The sequence below is a fragment of the Astatotilapia calliptera genome, chromosome 12, assembly GCF_964374335.1.
Source record: "Astatotilapia calliptera chromosome 12, fAstCal68.1, whole genome shotgun sequence".
In the NCBI taxonomy this organism is placed as follows: domain Eukaryota; kingdom Metazoa; phylum Chordata; class Actinopteri; order Cichliformes; family Cichlidae; genus Astatotilapia; species Astatotilapia calliptera.
This window is the reverse complement of record NC_137433.1, coordinates 9044566-9063410: the sequence shown is the minus strand read 5'-3', so window position 1 is coordinate 9063410 and position 18845 is coordinate 9044566. Positions and strand designations below refer to the sequence as shown.

General features: G+C 41.9%; 1 protein-coding gene across 2 annotated transcripts in view; it reads left to right on the top strand.

The window, feature by feature from the left end:
* The window catches only part of unc5db (unc-5 netrin receptor Db), a 296820-nt gene that overhangs the window by 198156 nt on the left and 79819 nt on the right, over positions 1-18845 (top strand). For both annotated transcript variants that reach the window (XM_026187286.2, XM_026187285.2), the window contains 2 exons: positions 3594-3779; positions 7190-7552. In XM_026187286.2, coding sequence (XP_026043071.1) covers positions 3594-3779; positions 7190-7552 — 549 coding nt within the window. The remainder of the gene's footprint in view (positions 1-3593; positions 3780-7189; positions 7553-18845) is intronic.

Sequence of the window (18845 nt, the reverse complement as noted above, 5' to 3'; positions counted from 1 at the left end):
AGACCAATGAATATCACTAAATATGGTTTTCTCCTGGCAGTTATTTCAGTTGCTGCTTGTTCGTGGGTTTCTCTCTCTTAGTTTTTTCTTTAGTAACTGAAAGCCATGCTCTATTGGGTTACGATCAAGTGACTGACATGTAACTTGGGTTGCTTTTGCCGTATGTTTGGGATCATTGTCCATTTGTACTGTGGAGTGCTGTCTGACTACTTTAGCAGCATTTGGTTGAACGTGAGCAGAGAATATAGCCCTGTACCTTTAAGAATTCATGCTGCGTCTATCAGCAATCACATTATCAATAAACACTAATGGCTGTGTTCCACTGGCAGTCATACATGCCCATTCGTTCATGCCTCCACTATATTTAATAGTTTGTGATAAACTGCTCTTTTCCTTCTTCATATTGTCCTCTTACCATGATTGTGATACAAGATAATCTTAGTTTCATCTCTTCAAAGATTTTTCTTCATGTAGCCAACTTTTGATATGCTTTTGACAATCCTACCTCTTTACTTGGTTAGATGCTCTGAAGAAACTGTTGTTAACGAAAGAAGGAACTCTGTGAACGACCACTGCAGTTGTTGTCTGTGGTCCTTTGGGGCTTTTAGTGTTGTTGCATCCATTCTTTTTAGGAATGTACCAGATTTTTTATTTGATCAGTTTAAAGTTTTTTCTATCGCTCCGATGGCACTGCTTTGTTTTGCAATGTAATGATGGCCTCCTTCGATTGTACTGATATCTATTGGGACCTCATATTGAGAGTTACAGTGAATAGCTTCAGCAACTGGGATCAGCTCCATATGTTTCATTCCAATTACACTGAGTCTCTGAAAATGGCTGTTATTGTTAACAGTTAATGTGTAATACTTTTGTTAAATTAAAAGTAAAAGTCTGCACTTCAATAACATCTTGACTGTTTGATTGAAAATTGACTGTGGTGGTTACGGATGTTCCAGTCGACAAACTTGGTCTAAAACTAAGAAACACTCAGCTGTTAAGTTACATTGCAGAACAAGTTAAAGGAACATGTCGAAAGTAACAAAGGCATTTTAAACCATTAATCACATTCTTCAAGAATGAATCATGGTGCTTAAATGTGCAACAACTCACATCACGCGTTGTCAACATTGCACGTTATACTCCAGAAAATGAGGAAGAAAAACACTTCAAATAAAGCGAGGTTGAATATGATATGGAAAAATATTACTACAAAAGAAGTTCATGTATTACTAAAATATGACAAATTAACATCCAAAAAACGAATAAAGTACACTGAAAAGTGTGTCGTGCATTATGAGTGATGTAGGCTGTTTGAAAATTCATGACAACCACCAAAATAAAAATTTAAATCTAAAATTTAAAAAAAAATCATTCATCTTCTTCCACTTATCTGAAGTCATGGGGGCAGCAGCAGGGAAGCTCAGACCTCCCTCTCACCACCTACTTCAGCTTTTCCAAGGAAAATGTTTTCCCAGGCTAGCTGATAGATGTAATCTCTCCAGCGGGTCCCAGGTCTACACCGAGGCCTCCTCCCAGTAAGATATGCCCAGTTGGAAAACTTTACCCAGAAGGCAACAGCCTTAGCTGTTCCCTTTCAATGTGAGAGTAGCAGCTCTACTCTGAGCCCCTCCCAAATGACTGAACTCCTCACACACACTGTGTGTGTGTGTGTGTGTGTGTGTGTGTGTGTGTGTGTGTGTGTGTGTGTGTGTGTGTGTGTGTGTGTGTGTGTGTGTGTGTGTGTGTGTGGTAACCTTTGATTTCTCAACCCTACACTCTTTGTTTGATTGTGATTCATTTGGCTAAATATAAAATGATGAATGTAAAGTATGAAGTTGATATAAGTATTTATTTATCACATTTTCTAGATAATGGATGACTTGATGGTACTTTTTCAAAGTAAAATCAGATTTGTTAAACTAAACTTTTAATATGATGCAGAGGCACTTGTAATCAAGCATTAAAAACAATCAGGGTCAAAGTGGTAAAGCATTACTAAAGCAAGATGCATGTAGCCCAAGCAGTTTCAAACAGGAGCCTTGTAGTGACAATCTGAAAAATCTGAGGACAATTGTGAGTTATTTTTAACGACTCCAAAACAATTTAAATACATAAATAAATAAATAAATAATGAAATTGTATTTCTAGTAAGACACTTACTAGTATAGTAAGTATATTTTAAGTAAAATTATGGATGGAGTAAGAAGACCTACAGTGCTATTAAAGTGCTACAGTCAAGTAGATATCTTTTGATATCAACTTGACTGTAGCACTGTAGCTTCTCTAGCTGCCATGTGAATATTGGATGTCATACCTCATTTCCTCCTTCTTGCTTTATTTTCATACTAACCCAAAACTTGCTTGAGTTGGCTCTTGTATGTCCACATAATAACAACATTTTCTCCACTGTTTTTCTCCATCTCATCTTCACTCTCTGTGGGTCTTTATTATCACAACTAAGGCGATGCTCTTTTCTACACAACATTAAGGAAAAAGTCTTTCACTGGGTCAGCTTCTTTCTGTTTAGGTAAAGTGATTCATTTACAGAAAAATAATATTAAAACTGAAATTATATCCTGCAAATTAATAAAATGTGGCTGATAAAATTATTTACATTACAGTCTTAAAGGATCTGTGGGTAACCTTGGTATTAATTGTTAAGCTACACTACACTGCAAGCTAACATCGGATAAAAGAGTGAGAGTGATAAGACGTATATTAGATGGTGCTGATCTACACTATCATGGTGTATTGTGCAATGTAGGTCTACAACAACTTGAAGAACATTGCACATACTGTATCCCTCAGTATCAGTATAATAGCGCAAAAATAGTTCTAAATGCTAGTCTTGTTTTTGTTTAACACTATTAAATGATTATATTACAGATACGATTTTGTGAAAATTCAAGCTATCTACAGCTGGTAGCTAAATACTATCTAGCTGTGAGAGTCTGGTTCCTAATGTTAGTTGATAAAGTATTCAATTTGGATAGCTACAGTGAGTTACATAGATTAGGTTTTGAGGTTTGGGTAAATTCGTTGACAAAATCATCAACACTCAGCAATGCAGCTAGCCGGTTAACCTAACCTTATTTTCTTGCTAAACTTGTCACTACCAAAGTAGTTTCTCCATTTTTCTCCATTTGTTTACTTTTATAGCTGACGCTGAGCTCCAGTTCCATTAGACTGAAGCTTGGCCATAAATGTTGAATTTTGTTGACCTATTCAGTATTGGACAGGAAAAGTGTTAGATTATTGCAGCAGAACATTGTATTCCAAGCATTTCTCATCTTTTGAACCCACAATACAACTATGCTGCCCACAATTGAGTTTGAGATTGTTTCAGTTATGTGTTGGACAGTATCTAATGTAGCCTTGACCCACAGTCACAGTGGTATTGCTCTTTTTAAACATTGTTTAGAGTACCTAAACAATGAATTAAAGCACTGATTATGTTGAATTTGAGCAACATAAATGGACATTGATTGCCTGGCCATTATTTTGTCCTATTCCCTTAGGCCATTACTTGAAGTGCTTCTTGAGGAATAAGAGAATTGAAGGTAGCCATTTTTTGTGTGTGTCTTGTGTCTCAGGTATGGAGAGCTCCAATGATGTGGCTCTGTACTCAGGCCTTGGAGCCGGCATAATCACCGTTGCAATCCTTGTGGTGGCTGTCATGCTGTACAGGAAAAATCACAGCGAGTACGGCGTGGACGTTATTGACTCCTCTGCGCTCACCGGGGGTTTCCAGTCTTTCAACTTCAAGAACACCAGACAAGGTAAGAGAGTGCCTTCGACTGCGTGTTGACACGAGACAGCGACCACAAGGCCAAACGGCAGCATCATCACAGACCTTTCTGACAGGGCCACCAGGTGATTGATGGCATTTGTTTGCATCAAGCAGAATGTGTGCAGCCTCCCTATCTGCTTAGGATTTATCCCTCCATAATCAGCGAAAGAACTAGTCCTTCTATTTTGACAGACCTGCTCGTCTGTTATTGTGAAGTGGTAGATAATCAATCTCTGATAGACACCTATACTACCACCCCTCCTCCCTGCAGACCACACATTTGAATGTCAGGCAACCAATATTGTCCATTAGATTACACTGGCCTAAGCCACTGATGGGTATGGAACAGTGAACATCAATTCAATTTCTGTTGGGTGCAGCGGTAACTTTGGTTGACGACTGTGGCCATCTCAGACAGCCTCGCTACAGGCATCCACATGACCGTTCCTAACACTTCTGGGTTAGTGCATGTGATAGCCATGGCGCTGACAGGTGATTCATCCTCAGTGCATCCATGAACAGTCCCATTAGGGGCCTACACTCTACCCCACAGCACCTCCAAGGCCTAGGGAGCCTGTCTAGCCCCACCCGTTGTCATGGCATTGGAAAGGTGTGAGACAAAACACCAGGTCTACATTCAGCAGGTCATTAATCCTATTTAAATAGGCCAGTTCTCCTTACAGCCTGCCTGCTGTGCCCTCGACCAGCCACAATCACTCCTTTCCATTTTCTATTGAAATGTAGAACACCTTCTTCCACATCTCTTTCCCGCAGTTTCTTTTGAAGGAAGTTGTTGAGGCATTTTATACAGGCCTGCTTGTTAAAGTTTTACAATCCTTTTTATAAACATGGCAAGAAATTAAATGCTTCCTTGAGGATGGAAAGACCTTACAAAGTTTTTGTTTAATTGTATCTTAATAGCATTTTCATGCCCAATAATTACTAGCAAGAAATTTTTTTAAAGAAGTTCTTAAATGCTTTCGGATGGCTCTCTGCTATCAGAGTGCAGAATGAGTCTTTGGACCTGAACCTGTCTCTGTGCATTACTTCTCCTTCTGAGTGATTTTTAATCAGAAGCCCAATTCCAAACCTATCCCTCAAGGTATTCAACCTGAGGTACATTTCATTAACTTCTCTCATCTCACCACTGCCATTCCATTTTCACTGCGCCATTCTTAAAGATGCACACTCAAGCGATAATCAGATCATTCTCCACTCGACCGGAGGGGAGAAAATTTAGCAGTGATCGAATGTCAGCTGCAGAGGGGTAATGTCCACCAGAGTGCGGCTCTGACCAAGAGCCAGAATATCAGCAGAGCTGCCTGTGGGTTCACTTGAAATGAAAAATGCGTCTTTTTTTTTATCAATTTCTTTGGGAACATCATCTTTAGTGGCAATTACCAGGTAATGTTACCTGCATCATATGTGCTGGTGCTTTGTCATCTGGAATGCAGGCACTAGAGTGGTGAATGATAAAGTATGTTAAATCTGCAATGATATTAATACAGTATACTGCAGTGGTTTCCACATGGTACACAGAGGCACACTGCTGTGCTGTGAGCAGAACTGTAAATGGTAAATGTACTGGTTCTTATATAGCGCTTTTCTACTCTATCTGAGCACTCAAAGAGCTGCTGAGGATTTTGTAACAATATATTATTTTGATCTAGTTTTGTAATATTTACTTCATGAACATGGTTCATGCTTTTGCCACATGGTGAGGAGAGTATGACACCATACTCAAACTGTGGAGGGAAAACTATAATTTTCTTGTATTTAACAAAACATAACAAACCAACAGTGCAGACAACCCATTAGACCTTGTTTTTTGGTAATGGAAATGCCAAATTTTAGATGGAAAAAATGGTTGATGGTGTTTTTTGTTTTGTTTTTCTTGTTTTTTTGTTATGTCAGTCCTACACTCGCTTTCTGGCTCTCTTTTTGGACTTCATTGTTTCAGTTTTTTCAGCTGACTTTCTCCTGCTTTTTGATTTTTGTTTGTTGTTTCCCCCCTTAGCAGTGCAGGCTTCTCTTTAACAACAACCTGTTTCCTTATAAAGACAAATAGAGACATGGCAGTATGCACATTGTAGGTGTAGCAACCACAAGCTGTTGATACAGAAACTGATTCACTAACATATTCTAACACTAACAGAACTGACCACGTTTCACAAAAACAGTGGTAATTTTTCAAGTGAACACATCTTTGCTCAGGGTACAGGGTACTCGGGTTACCCTTCCTGCCATCATCTTAAAAGGGATTTATATGTTCTCCTGGAATTAAACCAGCAACCTTTTAACTGTGACAGGAAAAAATAAGGGATAAAGTTTTGAAAGAATAAGTGAAAAAGCAACACACACTCCAAGATGCTCATCACAAATCACATACCAGGTAATTAATGACTTCCCTAAAAATAAAACAACATTAGCCTCCTGCTTTGCACCCCTCGCCTGGCAACAGCTGGGCAGCAAGGACTCAATGACTTCACTGTTATCTTGGCTGGCTCATCGAGGGGCACGGCACGTCTGCCAAATCGATGCGGCGTGCTCCTTGCTCTGTTTGGCAGCGTCGTCAAATCTAATGGTCACAGATGAAGACGCCTCCCTCTCACCTCCCTCAGTAGGCTGCTGCTGGGTTCATGCTGGGAGATGAAGGACTCCCCTCATTTACAGAGCGGTCACATAGATCCTCGTGGCCCTCCCTCCTGTCCTTCAGGAGGACAACTGGGTGTCCAGAGGAGCTGACTCCAGCAGATGGATTATGGAGATCAAGCTGTGGGTGTGCTTGGTAATTAAATCTAACGCTCTGACCGTGGCTCAGAGCCCTGGACCTTCTGTCCAGGTTGTGCTCCCTTACCTCTGATGTAGCGGCTGCCTGCCCGGGCATGTTGTTTTAATTGCTGCTGGAATTTCATTGGTCAGCTGCAAGAATTTTCGAGCGATGTGGCCTTTAAACCTGAACTGACCTGGATCAGTGCTATCTGGGGACATCCAGATATTTGTATTAATTTTAAATATTAACGCTGATTTTAATATTTTGTTCTTTTTTTTTTGGTGAAATGACAACTCAGTTGAATGTAATCTGCTGCACTGTGCTGCAGACAGAGAGCCTGGATAATATTTAATTTAAGTAAGATGTTTTTCAGCTTTTAAACATCTTTGAATTTCTTCTTCTTCTTTTTTTTTCTTTCCTAAATCAAGGCATTAAAAAATACCAGAATCGTACAATCTTGACCTTTTTTAGTTGTATCTGGGACAACAGTGAATTTCATTATTCCCCTTGTGAGTGCTGTTTAGGTAGGGCTTTGATTCATTAGTTAAATGAGTTCCCTGCCTAATACAGGTCCCTTGTGAGCAGGGCTTCTAGGTGACTTGTGTGCTGTCTTTCCATCTCTGTAGGAAACCCGTTGCTTCTCAACTCCTCCATGCAGCCAGACTTAACAGTGGGCCGGACATACAGCACTCCCCTCTGCTTCCAGGACAGCACAGATAAAGAGCTCTTTGACCCCCTGCCAGACATCAAGGTCAAAGTTCAGAGCTCCTTTATGGTTTCACTAGGTGTGGCCGAGAGGGCGGAGTTCCACGCCAAAGCCCCAGCCGAGACCTTCCCGCGAGATCTGAGCCGGGACTATTGCAGCACCATGGACAGAAGGAAGAAGGGTCTGCTTACCCTCAATGGGCCCTTCAGCTCCTGCAAAGAGCCGCTGAGGACCACCGGTGTGTTTGGTCACCATGGAGGGAGGCTGGTTGTGCCAAACACAGGTGAGCTTTACAGAAAAGTTGCTGGACTATCATGCAAAACCATAACCATAATTTTCCACCAATTTTCTTGCTTTAGTTTTTTTTTACTTCCTCTTATCTGTGCGTCTTGAAAGCATAGTATTTCTTTGTTGCAGTTCATTAAGACAAACAGCAGAGTGATTCTCTAGAAGGTGGGTAGGACTGCTTAGAAACAGGTCCCTATCAGTAATCAGCAACCATTTTAGCTTTCTTTTAAAACAGAAAATTATTACTGTCTTAACCAAAGTATATTCAGGGACCACCATATCAATGTATCATGAAAAAGAAAAAATGCTAGTGTGACACAGCAGATGCAATAGTAAAAGTATAACAAACCATCGATTGAATCAGAAACTATAAAGCAGGATTTATAGGTTACTGCTGATTGAACTTGAAGTTAAAGACCTCTTAGAATGCTGTATTTCTTGTTGTACGAAGCAGCTAGGGTGTTTCTCAGAGGTCAGCGGCTCACAGAGGGGAAATAAAAGATGCGATGTGTCTGTCAGTTTAGTGTGAAGGATTAATCTCTTGCCCTGACAGTAAAAGTGACTCAGCATTTGTCTGGGGCTTCCCAAATATGCATCACATGTTCTCAAGCCGAGATAAAGAAGTGCACACATAATGCAGATGCTAATGCCAAGTTCAGACTACACAGTGGAAGCTGAGAAGATGTAGAGCAGTGGGTCCAAAAATAAGCATAGGGCCCTGGGATACATTTTATCCCATGTAGCAACAACCACCGAAGCCACGTCTTAGACACCTTGTGACATTCTAACAAAAAGACAAGCCCGCCAGAACTGATATTTTTAACTTCTCTCGACCTCCTATGACAATCTCCACAATTTGTTTTGTGACGTTGACTAATAGGAGCAGAGAGCTTTCTGGCTTGCATGGCAAAAGAAAGAATCCAGAGAACAGGCAGCCCATACTGTTCCAACTGAAAGGTCCACAGTCACAGACCAGCCACTAGCATACACACGAATTTATGCGCAAGAATAGATTCTACATTTTGCTTTGGGTAGCTGGTTGCTGGCCCATCCCTACTTGTGAAAGACTCTAAGCTCTGACCAGTTGAGGTCTGTCGTGTCGCTCTGACTCAAGTCACTGCAAGATCAGACAGAAATAGCTTGAATAGCTTAAAAGACCAACTCACTCCTAAACTCCAGGCACCCCAGAATATTAAGCTTATTTTTGCATTTCTTCAGAGTATTGTTTCAGAGAAATACATTGAGGAGTTAAAGTTTTTGTTGTCTAAGGATAACTTGTTTCCATTATCCATCTCCATTATCCAGTGTGTGAATGTGTGTGTGAATGGGTGGGTGACTGGATATGTAAAGCGCTTTGGGGTCCTTAGGGACTAGTAAAGCGCTATATAAATACAGGCCATTTACCATTTTAAACTTTTTTATGCTACAGTCACACTGGAAAAGAAAATTGTTGGCGACTGCAATGAACAAGTGACCTCTCACAGTCAATTGTTTCAAAGCGACTCTGGTGCGTCCAGACAGCAATAAAACAGCAATAAGGCGGAGTCAGTCTGATGGCAGACTGAGAGCAGATTTGTGACTGAATGGGGTCAAGCTGGCAATTACATGCAATCTGTCTGTGATAATATGGCAATTAACTGTGATAAATGGGCAAAAATCACCAATCTGTTGCCATCTACTTATGACGAAGTTCGCATTAAACTTCTGAAGTCAGAGTCAGCAGGAGGAGTGGAAGACTTAATTCTGGGGATGCTGGTTTTGGGTTGCTGTTTCCTTTCCCAGTGTGCTAACCCTAACCTCAATCCTACCCAATGCTCTGGGAGAGCAGCACCAACCACTACTATACAATCAGTTGGCAAGCTGTTGACTTAAGTCCTCTGTTGCAAAAAGACATGTCGCAGCCAAATTGCACTCATTGGCGCAGATGGACTCAGATTGATTGATGTGTGTTCGCAATCCATCTGCATTTATAAGTTACACAAGATTATATGCAAACCTTTGCCAGTCTTTGTCCAAGAGAGATTGCATTCAAGTTGCCCCATGATAGTTTGGAGACAGGTTGCCTCCCACCAGCTGATGTGTACAATCACCTTGAGACTGAAAGGAATCCCTGCAACTACTTGTAGCTGGTTCCTGAATGTGAAGAAATTAATTGTAATCACTGGGCAACCATCAATTTGTCCTAGCTGCAAACAGGTTGCTGTTCTATTCTGGTGTAACAAAGCCAGGAGTGGTCACATGAATCTAGGATTTCTAGCTATGATCATGTTCAGATTAAAAAGGGGACAAATATGGACTGGCAGCAGTCGCAGAATTTAAATGAAAAAACAAACAAAACTATAACATATGAAAAATCCACCGAAGGTAAAAACATATAATACAAGCTGAAATCAACACAGCTGCTGTAGCCAAAGCAGCAGCCCGTGAGTGTGCATGGTAAGAAAAAGCATTGTACAATATGCATAGAATTATAAAGCACTGTATGAGTGCACTGGAAAAAGTGCTATAAATAAAGTCCATTTAAAGCCCGGAGGCAAGGCTGGCAGAAATGCTGACTGTGTCACTTAACAGGCTTATCAGCATCAGTGCCCCATCATTACATCAAGAGAAGATGTAGCTGTTGTTTGGTATTTGTGTTAAATTAATGTCTTTCTTTAATGTATTGCTCCTGTGGCAACCCTGGCAGTACTAACATGAGAGCAAGCAAACAGCAAATATAAAATCATTCAAACTACTAAAAAGGTTTGCTTGCAAATTTTATAAAAGGTCAGCAATTGCAAGGCTTAGTTGCCCAGCCATTCATATGTTAGCCTGTCTGTGTTCCCCCGTGGGAACTATCCCACCACCATGACACTGAAAACCTATAGCAAAACCTGAAGCCACGTTGGTCACTAAAAGCCCTTCTGTGAATTATTTATTTACCCTCAAACTCATTAATTTTCAACTGACTGCTTTTGTAGAATACTTTGAGTATAAAACTTAATCAATTTATAAGCGAAATTAAATGCAGGACTTGTGCTCTACCTACAGCTATACCTATAAAGAAACATGCTATATACACACAGATTTACAAATAGATGTTTCCTGAATCGATGTTGGATGTATATATATAAAGTCATCAGTTGGAAAGGACAAATAAAATGATAATGTAAATCACCTTGTCAAAGTTTGTTCTAAACAAATGGCACATATCATTACTATATGACAACTAGTGCATGAACACACTCCTTAGACCCTGTAAGCTGTTGCTAAGATCCATCTGTGCTGTTGCCAAGGCAGGTAGCTGTTTGTTATTCCTCCACGTCATTGCGAGCTCTCTCAGGCAAACGGGGGTCACGCTGTCATCGTGTCCTGCCAACACAAATGGCTGGAGGAGTCTGCGTGAACTGTGCCAACCACTTCACTTACAGCCCTCTTCTGTGGTCCTCCCATATACACGGTGGTGTTCTTCAGCCTGCATGGAGAGGTGAAGTGAAATCAGCCTCCCACGGTCGTCTTTCAGGCTGAAGGTCTGTGTGGAGAAGTCTTTGCTATCAAGAGCAGAACTCGCACGGTGTGTCTGCAGGGACTGCTGTTCATTAGACTGAACAGGCAGCCATACGCAGCACTTCACTGCAGATTACTGGAGTTCTCCAGTCACCTTAGTGATACAAACCAAAATAGCAACGTTCCTTACATCTGTTCAGCCATTTTTAAGGAGTGGATTCACACTACATCTCCCACACAAAATCAGGGGACTTGCAGCTTTGAAGAATTAATTAAAATTTCATTAGAAATGAAAGACCGTGCAGCTGATTCTGTCTTTGAAAACAATGTCCTAAATTACTCTGGATAATTCACAAACCCCACTTTCAGCATTTTCAGTAGGTGTACCTATTAGTGATGTGCGATACTACTGATTTCCTTTCCGATCCGATACCAAGTAAAATTCAGGGTGGTATCGGCGATACTGATCCGATACCGATACTCTGTACAAAACCGTAATGTTTCATTGCATTTCATAATACAATATATAATTGTATTATGTAATTGTAATAATAACATAACCATATTGCTTCATAATGATTAGAGGACAGACAACTTGTTTTTATTGCTTAATAATGCAGAATAATCATATAGAAATAAAAAAACTGACGTTGTGCGCTATTTGAGCATGTTGCCTGCCTGCAGCACTAAAGGACTCTGCGAGAGACGTCTGTCTCGCCCTAGCAGCACCTGTCCCTGTCCTCCTCTTCAGTTCGCCTCAACATAAGCTTATCATATTCTGTGATGTGATTTACTCCGAGGTGTTTGACGAGGTCAGTAGTGTTGCCACAACAACGTGTCCACACAGGACTTTGTTTGCGCTCAGCCATTGTTGTGAGTTTGCGCCAGGGGCTGCGACACATTTATACAGCCGTATTCCGCATATGACTATGAAAGGCGTAAGAGGAAGTAGTTCCTTCCAAATTAGACGATCCGAATTGTATAGTTTCTTTCCACTGCGTTCATTTTAATGGAAAAACTACAAATTTACCCCAGAGTACTAAAATATCGATATTATAATATGAGAATCGATTCTAGAACATAAATTGCTGGTATCGGAAGAATCGATATTTCAGTATCGATCCGCACACCACTAGTACCTATTTTCTACCAAAGAAATAAATCCTTTCACAGTGGCCATGAAGCTTAAGGAAGCACTCTTAATCACTTTAAAGGTACTTTTGATTGTTTAAACTTTCTAAATGAACAAAAACTATGAGTCTCAGAATTATTTGAGATAGTGTTAGAATCTTTTTAAATTCTCTAAACACTTCATTTTCAAATAATTTTACTTTTCTGCCATTGATTTCATGGTTAGCGGTCTAAAATGGTCTTGAAGAAACTCACTGACAACAATACAATTACAAACAACATGAAATACAACTTGCTCTGCAGGAGACATTCTTTCTGTTGAAATATTGTGAATCCCAGTGCTGAATAATCCCATAGAATTCCCTGGAAAGAGGGATCATCCCTTTATAGTAGACATCTACCTGCCTGTGGTCTACCTAGCCTGTGGCCTCTCAATTAAATGCATCCAGAATACCTGAGAACTTCACTGCAAGTGTATACGAACACTAGATGATTCATACCGTGCCCAAACACATTAGACCCCCCCACACTCCAGTACGTGTGACTAGTGTGATCATTCCGTGCTGTGCCACGATGCAGTTATGTGAACTGGGATCTGGTGAACATGGGTGTGGTTCAGTTGTACTGTGTTATGTAATCAATGTCTGCACCACATCACAGAACTCCAGTCATCCTCATCTACATCTGCCTCTGTAAAAGTCACATTAAGTAATTTACAAACATCTGAGCAGATCGCGTCTCACTGCTTCCCTAATTAAGTCATAAAAATCACAAACCTGGTGCTCTGCAAGATCATGTTTCAAGGGTGTAGTGATGGGATTTCCGGCTCTTTTTAGAGATCCGGCTCTTTCGGTTCGGCTCACTAAAAAGAGCCGGCTCTTTCGGCTCCGAACCGGCTCTTCAGGTTGTTTTGTTACTTTAATTAATTTATTATTAACAATAATATAAAATTATGCACAAAAGGAATTACTAACATAAAAACAAGTGGTTTTATTTATATATGTTTATATATAAATATATGCGGTGGCCCCTAGAGACAAAACACGTACAAACTCCAAAACACATTTCTAGCATGAACTGAACTTCCAAAGCAGAGCTACTAGATCACTTAAATTACACAATTGAAAGCATGTGTGTATTGTTTGTGTATTTATACACAGGCACTCATATATATATTCAAATAATTTAAACAAAAGTTCATTTACCTGTTATTACCACACACCAAATCCGGTCGTTGGTACTTGCTGGCTTGTGTAGCCACAAGATAAAGGCTCAACACTGCGCCCAGCATCCTGGAGCACTTCTGTTGTCTTTTGTACGTGTTTTGAGTTTTTATATGCTTCTGAGTTTTTATATGCTTCTGAGTTTTTATGTCACGGCTGGCGGAGTGAGCCGTGTGGAGTGGAGGAAAAGGAGGACCCAAAATGCAGCAAACTGATGATACGAGTGAAGTTTATTTACACGGTGGCAGTGGCAAAAACAGGCAATGAAGCATGAGTAATGACAAACCTAAACTGGGAGAAACTAAAGAGCAAACCTGAAATCTTACAAAACGGAGAGCGGAGCAGAGAGACGCAGACCAAGGACCAGGATACCAAGAAACACAGACGAGCCGACAACGAACACAGACCGACACCCACTATATATACACACACACACAAGGTAATCGGGTAATCGCACACAGGAGGGAAGAACAGCTGATCTGAATACACATGATGACTGGAGGACACAAGCTGAACACAATGACAACAGACACAGACTTTCAGAACAAAACAGGAAATCTAGAACCCGAACCGGACAAGAGGGGGGAGGACACAGAATAACTAGAACAGAGGGAAATAATCGCAAAACACAAAACGCTGGGTCAACGACCCAGGACCATGACATTTTATGTGCTTCGGAGTTTGTACGTGTTTTTACATGTTTTGGAGTTTGTACGTGTTTTGGAGTTTGTACATGCTTCAGAGTTCGTACGTGATTTGAAGTTTGTATGTGCTTTGTCTCTAGGGGCCACCGTAAATATACTTTTATTTATTCACTCCACATAAAATGTAATAAATAAATCATATAATACAAAAATCAACTATTCACATTTCAAGTTTTAACTATTTAAATTTTCAGCTTTTTCCTTTCACAAATTTAAAGTGAAAAGAACACAAAACACTGCAAACCACAACACAATTAAATATAAATTATAATATGAAAACTAAAAGAACATGCATATTCTCTGTCATATGGACCTGCATGAATAAACTTTCTCAATCCTTTATCATCTGCAACTGAAAATAGTTGTGGATGATTACTATACCTTTCTAATGTTGTTGTCCCTGCCTCTCTTTCTCTCTCTCTGGCTCTGTTCCTGTGCTACTGAGTGTAACTACCGCCCCTCCCCCCTCTGCCCAGCGTAAAGCACAAGGCTCGCGTGCAGAGTGAAACGGAAAAAAAGTGCGAGAGAGAGGCTGAGAGAAAGAAAAAAAAAACCACGTGACGGCTCGCGATAAGGAGCCGGCTCGCGATAAGGAGCCGGCTCGCGTCGTTCACGTCAAAGATTCGGCTCTAAGAGCCATTTCGTTCGCGAACGACCCATCACTACAAGGGTGCAAATGTGTCTGAGAGAGAGAGAAAGAACGCATAAGAGGGATGAGTTGAGATGCTGAGACAAAGTGAAGTGCACTTGGGCCATGAAATGGCCGTGGAGGAGGTGTGAGTAGGTACACTGTTCCAAAAAATAGTAATGTCAAAGTATCTTACTGTATATTTTACAGTTTTGTACTGTCTTTCTAGAATATCATTAAATTTACATAAGTAGACTGTGATTTTACATGTCAAAGATAATATGCATATTTAGATTTTGTAAAAAATACATTCAGAAATGTATCATAATTTCACAAAAATTTGTCTGTTATGTGAGAGAATGATCTGTTAAATTCAAATGTAATACTATGGAAAAATATGTAAAATGATAGAAAATTAATGAGAATAATCAATAATTAAATGAGTATCTGAATTATAATTTTGCTGAAGATTTCATGTCATCTAGGTCTGATTCAATAATTCAGAGGTAACAAGTGAAAATATAATTAATAGGAATAAAAACCAAAAAAAAAAACATAAAACATTGCATGGCCACGCTGTGCTAATTATATGTTTTAAAAAATAAATGTAGAGGTAGGAATTGCAATTAATATAAATCTCAAAGTATTCACAACATTCCTGAACAGAAATAGGTCTCTACACCTGGGGTGAGGGTGTGGCCATGAAAACAATGTGACATGCCATTGGATGTTGGGACACATAATAACATGACGCTAAGCATCGGCCAATGAATGTGAACTAACAACAACAAGGTCGCGGGTATGGCTGCACTGTAGGAAAAAACCCTAATATGAAGGTATTTTACTGCATTTTACAGTAATGTTCTGTTCTTCTAGAATATCATTAAAGTTACGTAAATAGACTTTGACTTCACATTTCAAATGTAAATTAACGTTAAATCACTGTAATGTAATACAACATAATTTTCATGATTATTAAATGTATCTGTCTGTACATATGCATATTTAGATTGTTAAAACACATTCACAAATGTATCATGATTTCACAAATATCTGTCCGTTATTTGAAAGATTGAACTGTTGAATTCAAATGTAATGCTATGGAAAAGCATACAACATGATCCCTATGAGCTTGTGTTACATCACATAAGTATTATTATCATTGCTATTTAGGGCGATCGTGGCTCAAGAGTTGGCAGCTTGCTTGTGATCAGAAGGTTGCCGGTTAGAGCTCGGACACTCTCGGTATTGTGTCCGTGGTCAACACTCTCCGCCTACTGGTGATAGCCAGAGGGGCCGATGCTGCGATATGGCAGCCTCGCCAGTCTGTCTCAGAGCATGCAATCCATTATTATTTAAACCAACTGTTAAATGTATATTTCTGTACATTTACGTATTATGATTCATATTTCCACATTCAGTGACCTTGTTTATAGGTAATTTCATTGTTTGATCACGTTAAAATGTTCCTAATTTAATGTCTAAAAGCACTTGGAAAAGGCAGAATCCCATGTCAAATTTGTGCAACAAACTCTATTTTCATTACTGAAAATAACTGTATTTTCATGAGAAAGTTATTTTCTGTTATTTTACGGTAGTATTTTGGCGCCCCAGCTGCCGGAATATTACTGTTTAAGATTTTTTTTTTTCCCCTATTTATAGATAATTTCATTGTTTAATCACATTAACATGTTCCTAATTTAATGTTTAAAATCACTTGAAAAGGCAAGATCCCATGTAAAATTACAGTTTTTTTTAAGATGGTTTTTTTTTGCGTAGTGAGGGTGTGCTGGGAACGTCTAGCAGAGGCCCCAGTCCGCGAGATCTTCAACGCACACCTCCGGCAGAGCTTCAACAGCATTCCGAGGGAGACTGGGGACATTGAGTCCGAATGGACCATGTTCAGCGTCTCCATTGCCGAAGCTGCTGCATTGAGCTGCGGCCGCAAGGTGGTTGGTGCCTGCCGTGGTGGTAATCCCCGAACCAAATGGTGGACACCAGAGGTGAAGGGAGCCACCAGGCTGAAGAAGGAGTCCTATCGGGCTTGGTTAGCCTGTGGGACTCCGGAGGCAGCCGACAGGTATCGACAGGCCAAGCGGAATGCGGCTCGGGCAGTGGCTGAAGCAAAAACTCGGGTGTGGGAGGAGTTCGGAGAGGCCATGGAAAAAGACTTTCGGGCTGCCTCGAAGAGATTCTGGCAAACCGTCAGACGTCTCAGGAGGGGAAAGCGGTGCTCTACCTGCACTGTGTATAGTGCTGGCGGAGCGCTGCTGACGTCGACTGAGAAAATTGTCAGGTGGTGGAAGGAATACTTCGAGGACCTCCTTAATCCCACTGACACGTCTTCCGAGGAGGAAGCAGAGTCTGGGGATGAGGGGAATGACCCGCCAATTTCCGGGGGCGAGGTCACTGAGGCAGTTAAACAACTCCTTGGTGGCAGAGCCCCTGGTGTTGAGGTCCGCCCCGAGTTCCTGAAGGCTCTGGACGTTGTAGGGCTGTCCTGGTTGACACGCCTCTGCAATGTTGCGTGGAGATCAGGGGCAGTACCTGTGGACTGGCAGACCGGGGTGGTGGTCCCCATCTTCAAGAAAGGGGACCGGAGGGTGTGTTCCAACTACAGGGGGATCACACTCCTCAGCCTCCCTGGGAAAGTCTATGCCAGGGTGCTGGAAAGGAGAGTTCGTCCGTTAGTCGAACCTCGGATACAGGAGGAACAATGCGGTTTTCGTCCTGGTCGCGGAACACTGGACCAGCTCTTTATCCTCTCCAGGATACTTGAGGGTGCATGGGAGTTTGCTCAACCAGTCTACATGTGTTTTGTGGACTTGGAGAAGGCATTCGACCGTGTCCCTCGGGGTGTCCTGTGGGAGGTGTTGCGGGAATATGGGGTGTCTGGCCCATTGCTACGGGCCATTCAATCCCTATACAACCGTTGCAAGAGCTTGGTTCGCATTGCCGGCAATAAGTCGGACTCGTTCCCGGTGGGTGATGGGCTCCGCCAGGGCTGCCCTTTGTCTCCGGTTCTGTTCATAATTTTTATGGACAGGATTTCTAGGCGCAGCCAAGTGGCGGAGGGCTTTCGCTTTGGTGGCCTCAGAATCTCATCTCTGATTTTTGCAGATGATGTGGTTCTGTTGGCTTCATCGGGTGGGGGCCTCCAGCTCGCACTGGAGCGGTTCGCAGCCGAGTGTGAAGCAGCGGGAATGAGGATCAGCACCTCCAAATCTGAGGCCATGGTTCTCAGCCGGAAAAGGGTGGAGTGCCCACTCCGGGTCGGGGATGAGTTCCTGCCCCAAGTGGAGGAGTTCAAGTATCTCGGGGTCTTGTTCGCGAGTGATGGGAGAAGGGAGCCGGAGATCGACAGACGGATTGGGGCTGCAGCTGCAGTAATGCGGACGCTGCACCGGTCCGTCGTGGTGAAGAGGGAGCTGAGTGTAAAAGCGAAGCTCTCAATTTACCGGTCGATCTACGTCCCTACCCTCACCTATGGCCACGAGCTGTGGGTAGTGACCGAAAGAACGAGATCGCGGATACAAGCGGCAGAAATGAGCTTCCTCCGAAGGGTGGCTGGCCTCTCCCTTAGAGATAGGGTGAGAAGTTCGGCCATCCGGGAGGGGCTCAGAGTAGAGCAGCTGCTGCTCCACATCGAAAGGAGCCAGCTGAGGTGGTTCGGGCATCTGACAAGGATGCCCCCTGGGCGCCTCCTGGGTGAGGTGTTCCAGGCATGTCCCACCGGGAGGAGGCCCCGGGGCAGACCCAGGACACGCTGGAGAGATATCTCTCGGCTGGCCTGGGAACGCCTTGGTATTCCCCCGGATAAGCTGGAGGAGGTGGCTGGGGAGAGGGAGGTCTGGGCCTCTTTGCTTAGGCTGCTGCCCCCGCGACCCGGCCCCGGACAAAGCGGATGAAGATGGATGGATGTATGTTTTTTTTTTTTTAAGAGTGTACAATGGTGCACAGTGCGAGGTAAGCATGCCTAGCATCGGTATCCCCTAAGACTCAGCTCCTTTTTAAACAATGTCCAAATCACTACAGACACAGAACCAACCCACCTGTCACTCTGCCGTCATCCATTTGTCATGAGCAAGACGTTGAGAAACTCAGACTACCTAAGGA